This window comes from Babylonia areolata, chromosome 21 (genome assembly GCF_041734735.1).
Source record: "Babylonia areolata isolate BAREFJ2019XMU chromosome 21, ASM4173473v1, whole genome shotgun sequence".
Classification (NCBI taxonomy): Eukaryota; Metazoa; Mollusca; class Gastropoda; order Neogastropoda; family Buccinidae; genus Babylonia; species Babylonia areolata.
Window position 1 is genome coordinate 52,955,394 of NC_134896.1, and position 15,000 is coordinate 52,970,393.

At 41.8% G+C, this 15,000-nt stretch overlaps 2 protein-coding genes across 2 annotated transcripts in view; one reads left to right on the forward strand and one right to left on the reverse strand.

Moving 5' to 3' along the window:
• Positions 1-8,466, reverse strand: part of LOC143296391 (coiled-coil domain-containing protein 42 homolog) — a 15,251-nt gene extending 6,785 nt beyond the window's left edge. The window contains exons 1-5 of the mRNA XM_076608281.1: positions 8,296-8,466; positions 7,191-7,410; positions 5,369-5,526; positions 2,963-3,045; positions 662-771 (exon numbers count right to left, since the gene is read on the reverse strand). Of these exons, the coding sequence (XP_076464396.1) occupies positions 662-771; positions 2,963-3,045; positions 5,369-5,526; positions 7,191-7,410; positions 8,296-8,372 (648 nt within the window). The 5' untranslated portion in view covers positions 8,373-8,466. The remainder of the gene's footprint in view (positions 1-661; positions 772-2,962; positions 3,046-5,368; positions 5,527-7,190; positions 7,411-8,295) is intronic.
• Positions 8,467-13,433: 4,967 nt separating this feature from the next.
• Positions 13,434-15,000, forward strand: part of LOC143295722 (countin-3-like) — a 7,949-nt gene continuing 6,382 nt past the window's right edge. Inside the window, exons 1-2 of the mRNA XM_076607345.1 lie at positions 13,434-13,589; positions 14,172-14,352. Coding sequence (XP_076463460.1) covers positions 13,587-13,589; positions 14,172-14,352 — 184 coding nt within the window. The 5' untranslated portion in view covers positions 13,434-13,586. The remainder of the gene's footprint in view (positions 13,590-14,171; positions 14,353-15,000) is intronic.

Here is a 15,000-nt window from a genome sequence, read left to right on the forward strand (position 1 = left end):
CCACGCCGCTCATTTAGATTTCTCCCATACACGGCCACACCCGGGTTCGTCCGTCGCAGTCCCAGCGTCAGCAGTCCACAGGGAGCCACTACTTTGCACTACACCGCACTACTTTGTATTGTATTGCATTGTATTGAACTGTACCACTATTAGTCATGGCATATCTCTCTGTGTGTGTGAAATTCAAACTGCTCTCTCTCAGGGGAGAAAGCGAGACGCCATAGTGCATCTTTTTTTTATCTGCCTGTAAGCATACTTGTTTTACTGTCTGATGGATAGGCTGTCACCCTGACTTTTAACTCATTCTACACCACAACTACATGCCTGCTTCAGCTCCCCTGGACCAACACTACGTCATGAAATCACTGCAGGAAAAAAAAAAACAGGGTGGTTCACTTAAACAGCTTAAAAAGATGGAAAATTGTTGATTTAATCCCTCAAACAAAGCTTCATTTTCATACTTCTGGAATCACCAAACGGTCCAGTTTAAAAACGCCAACTACACCAAGCAAGAATGAACGAAATTAGAATAGTGTGTTGGTACAAGAATACTCGTACCTGGTCCACAGGGGAAGTAATCATGGTATGAGTTATCTCGTACCTGGAGGAGAATGAGTTAAAAGGTGAACACGACAAAGGAAGCCCAACCCAAAGTACCCACCTCGTCCTGCATGAACTCCACGTTCTCAATAAGATCCATGTTGGACTCGCTCAGCGTGCGATGTCGCATCATCAGACCCTTCACTTTGTCCTCTGACGACGGCAGGTAGTCTGTTCACAGACACAGATTTCTTATTTTCTGTCTCTGTCTCTGTGTCCCTCTCTCTCTCTCTCTGTCTCTCTCTCTCCCTTTCTGTCTCTGTCTCTCTGTTTCTGTGTTTGCCTCTGTATGTGTGTGTGTGTGTGATCTCTCTCTCTCTCTCTCTCTCTCTCTCTCTCTCTCTCTCTCTCTCTCTCTCTCTCTCCAACTATCTTCTATCTGTCTGTCTATTGTCTCTCTCTCTCTCTCTCTCTCTCTCTCGGCTTAGATTTGCATTACTCACAGCATGTAGGCATGAACAGACTATACACAATTTGTCAGAATTTGTAGATTTCACAGAATCATGCTGGGTGTGTGTGTGTGTTTGTGTGTGTGTGTACGTGTATGTGTGTGTGTGTGTGTGTGTGTGTGTGTGTGTTGTGTTGTGTTGTGTGAGACTGGCAGCACAAAAACACAAACTTGTACATGACCCTGTTTCCCTCCTAGGGCGAAAACTGGTTCACTCAGATAAGATATGTGGTAAAGTGTGTCAGGGTACAGGCATATATCTAGTAGCCACGGCAACAGGATCATATTTTATCTGATTAACCCTCCACATCCCTCCCTCCACCACAACCACAACCCTCCCCACCATCCATGTAGGTCTTGTCCATTATCTTTCAGTCGGAAACTCATGTTCTGTCGGTCACTGAAGGTCAAAGTCAGTTTCACCTTCATGTCCTGCCAATCATATGGAAAGTCAAGGTCAATTCCACTTCTAAACTTACAACTGACCGTGTTATTTTCCATGCTGAAGTCGATGAAGTTAAGTGAATGACTGCATTTGATTACCAACAGACTCAATCCTGCTTCACACTACCACTACTACTACTACTACTACTACTACTACTAACAATAAGAAGAAGAAGAAGAATACAATAAACAAATTAAAAAACAACAAAAAACAAATAAATAAATAAATAAATAAATAATTAAATAAATGAAAAAAATTAATAATAATAATAATAAAGAATGAAGATAACATGACATGTCTTATGTAATGTTTGTATACATTCTTAAAATGGAACTCTGCAGATTATAAATTAAAAAACAAAGAGTGATGAATGATGGAAGTTTCAAAACTTTCAAAGTCATAATCAATTTATATCAGAAAAAAAAAGGGGGAGAGAGGATTCATAGAAGACACAGATCATCTCATGGCTGTTTATCATTTGTCCTCTTTCTGTCTGCTTTTTCTTTTTCTTTTCTATTTCTTTTTAAGCAGTATAAAATTAGGGGTCTGGCTCTGCACATATTGTTCGTCATAGTGTGTAAATGCACCTGCGTGCATCATGCACATACACAGGGGTACATGCAGGGGGGTTTACATGCATGCATGTGCATGTGAAATCTGATTGTTAAGTCTCTCTGCTTCATCCTCACCCCATCTAACCAATCACTCCCCCCCCACCCCCACCCACCCCTGTTTTTTTTCTTGATCCAGAAATCTGGTTCAACTGAGAAGTTTTGCAGCCCTACACCAACAAATGGATTACATGACAATGCCTTGCTCCTCGCAGGTCTGCACATATGTTGACCTGGGAGATTGTAAAAATCTCCACCCTTTACCCACCAGGCGCCGTCACCGTGATTTGAAACCGGGACCTTCAGACTGAAAGTCCAACGCTTTAACCATTCGGCTATTGCGCCCGTCATTTGTGTACCTATCAGAGTGAATTTCTTCTTCAGAATTCTGCCAGATTACAACACATTTGTTGCCATGGGTTCTACTTCAGTGTGCCAAATGTACGCTGCACAGGGGAGCTCAGTTCATCGTCTCATCCAAATAACTGTACGCTCAGTCTGATTTTCCAGTCAAACTTAGGAGAAAGGGATAGAGCAGGTTTTAAACCCACATCCTCACAAACTCTATATTGGCAGATGAGCGTCTTAACCATTCTGCCACCTTCCTCTTACCTGTAATCCAGAGACATTCATTATATATTTTTACCCACTCCCCACGCTGTAATCCAGAGACAGTCGTTATACATTTTGACCCAACCCCCACACTGTAATCCACAGACAGTCATTATATATTCTGCAGCGACATTCATTATATATTTTGACCCACCCCTGACGCTGTAATCCAGAGACAGTCATTATATATTTTGACCCAACCCCCACGCTGTAATCCAGAGACAGTCACCGTTTATTATTACCCACCTTCTGGCATGGCTTCAATGACCCGCATCAGATACTCTTCAAATTTCTTGTACTTCACCAGCTTATTGGCCAGGTACTCATGTCTGGAACACACACACACACACACAAACACACACACACACACACACACACACACACACTCACTCACTCACATGCACACACACACACACACACACACACACACACACACACACACACACACACACACACACACACAATGTGCACACAAGAATTCTATTACAGCTCATAAGCACATAGAATTATAGGTGTACATACACATATGCATGCACATCCCACGAAACACATCCATATGCATACATTTTTGGAAGCATGCATGCATACACACACACACACACACACACACACACACACACACACACATGCATGCATGCATGCATGCACACACATACACACACACACACTACATGCACGCACACAAACTGTTGTGCAAATGACTGTGTGTTTGTCAAGCGCTTAGAGCTTGGTCTCTGACTGAGGGCAGGTGCTATATGTAAGTAGCCACGACATCAGGACACAAACAACACACAAGCCTAGCTTTTCAGCCCAAGCAGAGATAATACAAACAATATGTTTGGGTTTTTTTGTTTTTGTTTTTTGTTCCTGGACTTTCTTGGGTCGACCACCGTTTTATTATGTATGTATTTAAATTCATTATGACATTCAGAATAGATGGGGGGAAAATGTGAACATAAACAATAACAGATATAGGTGATTATGTTGATATATATATTATATAGTTCATTACACAATCAAACACATGAATCATTTTATGGTTTTTAGTGACAATGTATAAAGTCACAGACACAAACACATACACAGAAACATAAGCCCCCCCACCCCCCCCCACCCCCCAAACACACACACACACACACGTTTTGCTATGTCATTCATCTTTATGCTGAGCGCAGAGCTGCAGTCATTTCAAGCCCAGCCATGTTACCATTGTCTTCTACGTCCGCTGACATCCCCCCCCCCCCTTTTTTTCTTTCATCACTGTATCTTCATACGATAACACATCGCATTACTGTTACAAAGACCTCTCTGATCGCTGTATTTTTTTTTTTTTTCTTTCTTGTTTACAAACAATATGTTTACATACCTGGCCTTTAGTTCTTCCAGCTGTTCCAAGAGCAGATCATACTCGCTGATTTTCTGTAGCCATTTCATCAGGACACAAACAACACACAAGCCTAGCTTTTCAGCCCAAGCAGCAGAGATAATACAAACAATACGTTTACATACCTGGCCTTTAGTTCTTCCAGCTGTTCCAAGAGCAGATCATACTCGCTGATTTTCTGTAGCCATGTCATCAGGACACAAACAACACACAAGCCCAGCTTTTCAGCCCAAGCAACAGAGATAATACAAACAATATGTTTACATACCTGGCCTTTAGCTCTTCCAGCTGTTCCAAGAGCAGATCATACTCGCTGATTTTCTGTAGCCACATCTTCAGGACACAAACAACACACAAGTCTAGCTTTTCAGCCCAAGCAGCAGAGATAATACAAACAATACATTTACATACCTGGCCTTTAGTTCTTCCAGCTGTTCCAAGAGCAGATCATACTCGCTGATTTTTTGTAGCCATGTCATCAGGACACAAACAACACACAAGCCTAGCCTTTCAGCCCAAGCAGCAGAGATAATACAAACAATATGTTTACATACCTGGCCTTTAGCTCTTCCAGCTGTTCCAAGAGCAGATCATATTCGCTGATTTTTTGTAGCCATGTCATCAGGACACAAACAACACACAAGCCCAGCTTTTCAGCCCAAGCAGCAGAGATAATACAAACAATATGTTACATACCTGGCCTTTAGTTCTTCCAGCTGTTCCAAGAGCAGATCATATTCGCTGATTTTCTGTAGCTACGTCTTCAGGACACAAACAACACACAAGCCTAGCCTTTCAGCCCAAGCAGCAGAGATAATACAAACAATATGTTTACATACCTGGCCTTTAGCTCTTCCAGCTGTTCCAAGAGCAGATCATACTCACTGATTTTCTGTAGCCATATCATCAGGACACAAACAACACACAAGCCTAGCCTTTCAGCCCAAGCAGCAGAGATAACACAAACAATATGTTTACATACCTGGCCTTTAGTTCTTCCAGCTGTTCCAAGAGCAGATCATACTCGCTGATTTTCTGTAGCCATGTCATCAGGACACAAACAACACACAAGCCTAGCTTTTCAGCCCAAGCAGCAGAGATAATACAAACAATATGTTTACATACCTGGCCTTTAGTTCTTCCAGCTGTTCCAAGAGCAGATTATACTCGCTGATTTTCTGTAGCCACGTCTTCAGGACACAAACAACACACAAGCCTAGCTTTTCAGCCCAAGCAGCAGAGATAATACAAACAATATGTTTACATACCTGGCCTTTAGTTCTTCCAGCTGTTCCAAGAGCAGATCATACTCGCTGATTTTCTGGTCCTTCAGCTTCACTTCCTGTTGGTATTTCTGGATGGCTCTTCGTCTCTTTGCCTCATTCTCCTGAATGAACTTCTCAAACTTGCTCACTCTGTCCTTCATCTGTGGAAAAATAAAAGTTTTTACTTGTTTATATATGATTTCCCCTTTTTGACTCACTTGTGTAAACAAAGTGAGTCTATGTTTTAACCCGGTGTTCGGTTGTCTGTGTGTGTGTGTGTGTGTGTGTGTGTGTGTGTGTGTCTGTGGTAAACTTTAACATTGACATTTTCTCAGCAAATACTTTGTCAGTTGACACCAAATTAGGCATAAAAATAGGAAAAATTCAGTTCTTTCCAGTCATCTTGTTTAAAACAATATTGCACCTCTGGGATGGGCACAAAACAAAAAAAAACAAAAAAATGAAGCCTAATTATATGCAAACTGCATTTACTGTTATATTTATATTTTTTGTATTCTCTAAACTTGGCACTTTGATCTGATATTCTGACCCAACAACAAGAGCAGTCATTATTATCATTTTTTGTTCAAACAGGAACTTCTTTTGCTAAGCATGGAAGTTTTATTTATTTTGCAAACGTTTTAGTGCAGATAGTAAAAAAAGGGAAATTACTCTGTAATTAATGCTAGGGGAGTTAATTTGCTTTAAACTGATCTTTCTCATCTTAAACATTACATTTTGACATTATACTCAATACATAAAAAGCTTGGATTTTTTTTTAAAGTGTATCACAAGTGAGTCTTGAAGGCCTTGCCTCTCTTGTATTTTCTCTTTTTTTATTTGGATAAGTTAACAAGGTAATGCAGAAAAAAAGTCATGAGTCATGTTCAACATGGTGTTTGGCATGATTACAAAAGTTCAAACTGTTTTGATGCCATGATTTTTTTTGATTTTTTTTTTTTTTTTTTTTTTTGATTTTTTTTGGTCTATATTCATTATTTGGGTCTGTTTGAAATTTTGCTATGATTGGTTGCATCTTATACAATTTGCATCCATAAACAAATCAGTTTGGCAAACAGGGTTATCATATCCAAAGTTTCATCTGCTTTTGTTTCTTCATCATTACCAAAGAGAATTAATTCTAACTTCAGAGTCAGTGTGGCATGGGTTGGGCATCTATTTTGGGTGAATATTTCTTGATCGTTTCTAACTTGTTGAGAGATTTTAATTGTGTTTCCGTTTAAACATTTTAATTTGAGAAACAAGACAAAATACAGCATTAATCATACATACAAAGTCTTAAAAAAAATTAAAAAAACCAAAAACAGCATTAATCATAAACACAAAGTCTTTATAAAATTTTAAAAACCTTGAGCAACAATAAACTTGAACTTATACCGTGCTCCTTTATGTAATGTACACCTTCAATAAATACAATGGCAAAAAATACATGGAATATTTTAATATTTTTTAATACAGGTAGTAAGTACTATCATGTTTTTGTGCTAGCATTCACACAAAACATACAAATACACAGTTCTGTTTCATTTAGTTATAGTTTCTTCTAACTCATGAAGTTGAGATTTGAGTATTCTAGAAGAAAGGAATCTATCATAGGGTCTGGGAGATATGTTGCTTGCATGAAGGGGATGCCCAGACCGCTTTGAAGACACCAACTATCAAAACAAAGGTTTCATCCTCAAAGGGTCAGAATGCTTCTGGTAGACTAAGCAGCCAATTAGTTCTGGAACTACACAGGCGCACGAAAACATTTCATTTTCAGACCGGCATAACAGCTACATTAGCGCCTAGTCATTACACCTACCCGCTGCTGTTTCTTTTGCACCTCCACCTGCCGCTGGGCGCACGCCTCCATACGAGAACGGAACTCATGTCGCTTTGCCTCCAGCTCCACATCAACCTTTTCCACTTCCACCTCCTTCTTGAGGAGGAGAGTTCTCTGCAGTGTGTTGATTCCGGTTTCGATCAGTTTGTCTCCTGATTCTTTGACCACTGGGAACGCTGACACGTCGTCTTCGTCTTCTCTGTCGTGAAGCAAAATAGAAAGTTGTGACTGAAATAAAGGAGATTCTTTTTACACACACACACACACACACAGATATATATATATATATATATATATATATATATATATATATATACTCTGTTTATTTGTTTGTCCATTCGTCTGTTTGTCCATCCTTTTTTCTTTTCTTTTTTTTTTCTTTTTATTGCTTTTATCTGAATGTATATGTGTGTGTGTGTGTGTGTTTATGCAAAATTACTACACACACACACACACACACACACATACACTGATACACACACACATGCATACACACTCACACACATGCATGCACCACACACAAATGCACACACACACACACACACACACACACACTTGCATGCACACACACACATACATACACACACACCTGCATGCACACACACACACACACACACACACACACACACTCACATGCACACACACACATATATACATACACACACACTTGCATGCACACACACACACACACACACACACACACACACACACACACACTTGCATGCACGCACACTGCATGAGGTAGTCTGTTTTAATATCAGTGACAATGCGAAATGTACATGGCCGCACAGGTATAAACCGCCTGAGCTGAACGGACGAAAAGAAGGCACAACGATGCACGTTTCGAATGAGCCCATGCTGTCAAAATAAAAGCGTGCGTATCATTGAATCACGACCCTTAGTTGTACAAACAGTCCAACCATTATCTCAGATTTCGTATACAGCTGTCACGCACTCTAATTGCAAAGGTTAACAGCCGCTTGCACTTCGCGTGTCAACACCACTTTCCGAGCAGTGAAAACACCATGCATGATTTATACGCTTCGATACGGACGCCGTAATCGCGGCTCCGCTTTCTCCTTACCTGTCGTGTAACTGAGTGACGAAGACATTTCGCTTGTCCGTGTTCAGATCCAGTTTGTAGTCTCCTTTGGTGGCCATGTCTGCTTGCTTATTCAAGAGTGTGTTTCCTCCACACACAAAAAATTGTAGCACAACTTGGATTAATTCAGGGGTTTGAGTCTTTCAAGTTAGAGCCGCCATGTCTAAACAAGCATATGCAAATGAAGCACCTTGGTGACTGTCACATGACTTCCGTCACGTTGACTCGGTCAACTCTCTCCACTTGCACACCAAGGTCTCTCTGTGTGACCCGCAGCCATTTTTTTGTTTGTTTGTTTGTTTTGTTTTGTTTTTTGTTTTGTTTTCAATAAACTAAAACTCTGTTTTGCTTTTCACGTGTAAATTCAGGAGATGAGGTCTTGACTATTGGTCCAGTTGGTCAGAAGGGGTTACTTTTTTTTCTTTTTTCTATTTCTTTTTTTTTATAAACTCATCAAAGGAGACTACAGAAATAAATAACCTGGCTGTGTCTTAACTATGCTAAAGGATCTACAACCTCCTAGCCTGCAAGAGAGACGACAAGACCTCAGTCTCTCTTTCCTAAAACGAGTGGTTGCCGGGAGGGGTCGGTGCCAGCCATATGACCAGCCGGTTCATAAAAAAAAAAAAAAAAAAAAAGACGCCACATCCAGCCAAGACGCTTTGCTGACTTTGTCTCCAGCAATACTTTTGTTGTGGAGAGGTCAACCAGAAGGAGAAACAGAACACTATAAGTTCCAGAAACAAGAACAAGAACAATTTAATAACTCGTCAGTTCTTTATTAGAACAGCTCAGTGTAGACTGGTACAATGATGGGCGCAATAGCCGAGTGGTTAAAGCGTTGGACTTTCAATCTGAGGGTCCTGGGTTCGAATCTCGGAAACGGCGCCTGGTGGGTAAAGGGTTGAGATTTTTCCGATCTCCCAGGTCAAAGTATGTAAAGACCTACTAAATTATGTGCAGACCTGTTAGTGCCTGAACCCCCTTCGTGTGTATACGCACGCAGAAAATCAACTACGCACGTTAAAGATCCTGTAATCCATGTCAGTGTTCGGTGGGTTATGGAAAACACGAAAATACCCAGCATGCATGAACCACGACAGAGTCATCGGCAAGTCGATGTTGGTCGTGTAACGGAAAGAAAGAAAAAATCTAAACGACGACCAGCTGCTGGCAAGGTGCAGGACCACCATCACAGTGGCAGCAGCATGCGCGCTGTGTTGAAGCTACACTACAGCCAAAGCCCACCCTCTCTCCCCCCCATTGTGTATATAGCCGACTAGGCTCCTACAACGTAAACCCGGCATCAAAGTCAAAGTCAAAGAAAAGTTAATCAGTGAAATGATGAAGAATGCTTATCATCAGTCTCAATTCAACAGTCGGGAAAAGAAGTGAAAGAGAACGGCTACACATCTGCAAGGAGGAAGCTTTTGCTGGGACACCCCTGGATAGTAGAATGATATCTGTCTGTCTGTCTGTCTGTCTGTCTGTCTGTGTCAGTGTATGTCTGTCTGTCTGTCTGTCTATCTGTCTATACTGGTGTGTGTGTGTGTGTGTCAGAGTATATATATATATATATATATATATATATATATATGTGTGTGTGTGTGTGTGTGTGTGTGTGTGTGTGTGTGTGTGCGTGTGTTCAGTTCTATCAGAGTGGCCGATTTCGTCTACAGAATGTTGCCAGAGGACAACAGTTTTGTTGCCATAGGTTCTTTTTCAGTGCGCTAACTGAACTGAGTGCGTGCTGCCGGCGCATAGGACCTTGCTTTATCGTGTCATCAGAATGGCTACAAGACGCTCAGTTGAGTTCCAGTCCGCGGCAGACTTCAGGAAGAGCAGAATGGCCCGGTGAGGGCGATGATCTGCCAACACAGTGTCCATGATCGAGGGTCTGGGTTCGAATCCCACCGTCTCGCCCATTTTCCTCCCAAGCGCGTTGGGTTATTCTGCTAGTCTGGCAGAGAATGCTTACCGCATGTGGCCGGTGTACAGCTTATATGGATTTGCCCGAGCGCAGTATTAAGTGACTCGGGCGCCTCCTTGAGAAACCGCTGAAACAGCTAACACCCGTCTAAGTAAGAGACAGGCAAACAAACACGAAACCGGCGAGGACAGACGTATGTGTTGCCGAGACGAGAATCCGCATTTAATGATAAATGCTAAAATCAAAGCGACAGTAAATCCTTAAAAAAATGTTTTCAATTACTGATTTCAAAGCAGTTTATAGTCGTTCGAGAGGATGTGGAACGTCGCGATAGAGCACACACTGTGGTCATAATATTATGACTGGCATCTTGATTCAACTGAGATCAGGCAGTTAGTTTCAGTTTCAGTTTCAGTAGCTCAGTCAAGGAGGCGTCGCTGCGTTCGGACAAATCTATACTAGTACGCTACACTACATCTGCCAAGCAGATGCCTGACCAGCAGCATAACCCAAGGCGCTTACTCAGTCACCAAGGCCTTGAGAAAAAAAAAAGGAAGTTAAAGAAAACAGTTCTGATATCGTCACATATTTAGATATAATAATTATGTTTATTTCTCAGATAAAAAAAAAAAGGAAATGTTTCAGTAAGTGCAAATCAATGCAAGACGCTTCACACAAGACAAGAATATGAATGTTTTTGCTTACATTCCATTCCATTCATTTGATTGACGCTTTCTGTACGAACGTCAAAAGAAGCGACGGCGACAACGTTTCACCGCGGCTACTGACACCACTGATTAATATGTTACAGGCGGAAGGTTCTTAGTACGGTGTACATCGAGGTGGATGAAGACAAAGTATACCATATTTCTAACACTGAACAAAAGCTAAAGGCTGGGCCATTCAGACACCCCGGCAGCGGACATCAGATGGGGCCGCTAGTGATGGGGAACTGAAGAAAGGGAGAAGACTGTGTGACTGGTCCCGAATGAGTTAAAGACTAATGTCAAAGTTGAGGGTTAACCATTACCGATGGGGGTAAAACTGCCCGGCTCACCAATCCCTGACTGCCTTTGATACAATGGTGAACTGATGTCAGACATTGTGACGATCAGATCATTTCAGAATGCCATGATCGAGTAGTCTTTCACGAAGTTCCGTTGTTACTGACCTTGTTGGTGGATTCCGGATAATCGTTGTAGGCATGCGTGTTTAATCAGAACAAACTGACCAAAATAGCCTGCTGGCTGTTACATCAGTCGCCCTATTGAGACCGTGTTCCAAAATAAAGTGTGTAACCAGGGCCAAAGTTCTTTTCATAACAGTCTTCCACTGTTACTAAGTGGGTGAGGAGACAGACAAGATAATGGAAGAAATGTTTTTTTGCGAGTTCAGTCTTCAGTCTCTCACTCTCTCAGTAAACAAACAAAAAAACAGACACAAGGAATTTTTCCCTGAGCCAATTATAATTATTAAAACCAAGAAAAAAAAAACCTTTCATTCGCTCTCTCTCATCCTGGAAAAAAAAATCTCAAGAAACACAGGAACAAATGTCTTTGACTATCACAAGTCAAATTCTTTGCAAAAACCTGACCCCAGGTTCGCCTCAGTCCTAGGCTGGACAGCAGCCTGCTCACGGTAGTGTCCACCCCACTCACTCGTGGGAAAACTCGGGCACCTCCTCAGTGAACATTACAGTTCAAGGTCCCTCCACTCCGTGGCCAGTCACATGGAGCCCTGACAACACTTTTTTCAGTTCTTAGCTCTTGGCACTCCATTTGAATTATTCCTAGCTAATTTTCAATGTTCCCCCTTCATTTACTGTTCCCTTATTTTATCTTATTATATTTGTTACTCTTTCACAAAACTCATGCATTCATACAATTTTCCAGTTAACAATACAATATTCATGAGTCACGTCTTATAAATTACACAAATACACAAAAAAGTATTGATTTATCAAAAAGCAAACATTTCAAAACAGCAAAAACTACTATATTCACAAACTATTCAATCATTAGTTACATTTCGAATAAACAATAAAATAAATTTTCCCACCTGATGTTCGGAACATTCAAGGCACACAGACCACATCACATCACCCGAGCTCTGATGCATTCAGACTGACACTACAGCACATACATATACGCACACACAAACATGAACATGCACAGCTCACGATTCACCCACACTTACCACGTGCAAAACATTTTCACATTCACACAGGTACTCGAAATGTACAAACAAAATTTCGTTCTTCCTCTGGCCACAGGCATTCGAAACTCGCTCTGTCACATCCACGAAACCTGAACGTGTGCATTTTGACGAACACGAGGTGCTGCATGACAGCACTGACCCGTACAACACGGAAACTCACATAAACAGACATACAGATTTTACACACACACACACACACACACACACACACACGGCACACACACATCCCATTTCACCCCCCTACCCCCCACCCCACACACACACCCACCCCCCACCCCCTCACCCCCATTTTCTCAGCTGGTAAGATAACAGTTAAAACAAACGTTTTTTCTGTTACGTTGTGTGATGTTGTATTTGTTGTGCTGTACCGTGCAAATCTGTTGTGCAATGTCATGTTGTGCAAAACTGTAATGCTATAATACTTTGCTGTGCTGTGCTGTGCTGGAGGTGCAGTGCTGTGCTGTGCAATGCTGTGCTGGCGGTGCAGTGCTGTGCTGTGCAATTCTGTGTTGTGCTGTGCTGTCGGTGCTGTGTTGTGTTGTGCTGTGCAGTGCAATGCTGTGCTGTGTTGTGCTGTGCAGTGTTGTGCTGTCCTGTGCTGTGCAGTTATGTGCAGTGCAGTGCTGTGCTGTGCTGCGCAATGCTGTGCTGCGCAATGCTGTGCAGTGCTGTGCTGTGTTGTGTTGTGCTGTGCTGTGCAATGCTGCACTGTGCTGTGCTGTGCTGTGTCAGTTGTGTTGCGCTGGTTTCTTAGCCGGCTTGCTTGAGTCGGTAGCCCACTCAATTGTAGTCAGGTTGCATTGTGTTGTTGCGTTTCAAGTTGTTATGATAATCCATGGAACTAATTCATGGCCTTGGATTTGATCAGTCATTGTGCGCCGGTTTGAACATATAACGTGTGTGGAATTGGAAGAACAACAAAAAGAAAAGAAAAAAGAAAAGAACAGGTCACCGAGACAGACTTTCCGACAACTTCATGTCCACTCATACAGATAAGACTGCCGGTGTTCCGTGTTATCTCGATCTGCTAATCATCTCTACAGCCTGTTGACATTTAAAGAGTCAGGGCACTGTGCACACTGCTCAAAACTGATCTGATCGGGATAAGGTGACTCCGTCTTGAACAATGGTAAGACTGATTCACAATGTCAGGAGTATACGTGGGCTTTTGCACTGTTTTATGTCGGACCGAGAGAAAGGCCTATGTACTGAAGCGTGGAATCGAAATGATGCAATAGTGTCCAGTGGAGTTATACGTATTAGCCTGTTGGCCTACGGAAACAGTATATACGTAATTATTAGCCTGTAAGCATACCGAAATACCATACACCCCCGTATGTTCTGCTGGTGTGGTATCCCGCACGGCGGCACTCAATCAAATTACTAAGCCGTGGCGACGCCAAAAAGGGGTCATGTGTGTGTGTGTTCTTCTATGGTTATGTTAGAATTAGAGATGAGCATATCAGTTGCCTTCAGGATGAAGCCGGAAAAGCGAGAAAACAGCTTACTATTGTCGATACATAAAAACGTTTTGAGTTCTGAGTTCTTAGTTATTCACTGGTGGTGATGCACGTGAAACATCATACATCCATTAACGATGTTTGATAGTATTAAGTCCGATTGTTTCAAGTATTAGAAGTGGTTTGTTTTGTTTGTTTGTTTTTTGTTTTGTTTTTTTTGTTTGTTTGTTTTTTCGTGTGCGTGTTTGCAGAAGTGGGCAGTGGTTCTCGCAACAGTTCTGGCCCTTGGGGCGGCCCGTGCTCCGCGAGGTGGCTCCAACCTCTCCCACCTGTCCGCCCTTCTCCGTAACGACCAGGTGGGCATCAACCTGTGCCCCACCTGCATCCAGTTCACTGAGGAGGCCATCAATGAACTGCTGGATATCATCCTTAGTGAGTCACTCCACTCCGAACAGCTGAGTTTATTTTAAAAGGACCGTCAGTAGTGGACATGTTGGTTGAAATCAGTCAGATGAAATCGAATTAAATTAAATCAAATTCAAGTTAGAAATAGTCTACTTGATCAATCCATATGGAAATATGTTTGTGTAATCACAGGCTCGTTATAATCACATTCAGGATAATTATGATCAGGAACACCATCAAAAGGATATCAAACCCAGTAAATGATCAGGAACACCATGAAAAGATACAGTAAAACTAGCACTGATATATATATATATATATATATATATATATATATATATAACTGTTGACAGGCTATAACCAGGTTCATCAATTTTAAAGCCAAATTGTAAAAGGCTTGACGGGCGCAATAGCCGAGTGGTTAAAGCGTTGGACTGTCAGTCTGAGGGTCCCGGGTTTTACAATCTCCCAGGTCAACATATGTGCAGACCTGCTAGTGCCTGAACCCCCTTCGTGTGTATATGCAAGCAGAAGATCAAATACGCACGTTAAAGATCCTGTAATCCATGTCAGCGTTCGGTGGGTTATGGAAACAAGAACATACCCAGCATGCACACCCCCGAAAACGGAGTATGGCTGCCTACATGGCGGGGTAAATAAACAAAAACGGTCATA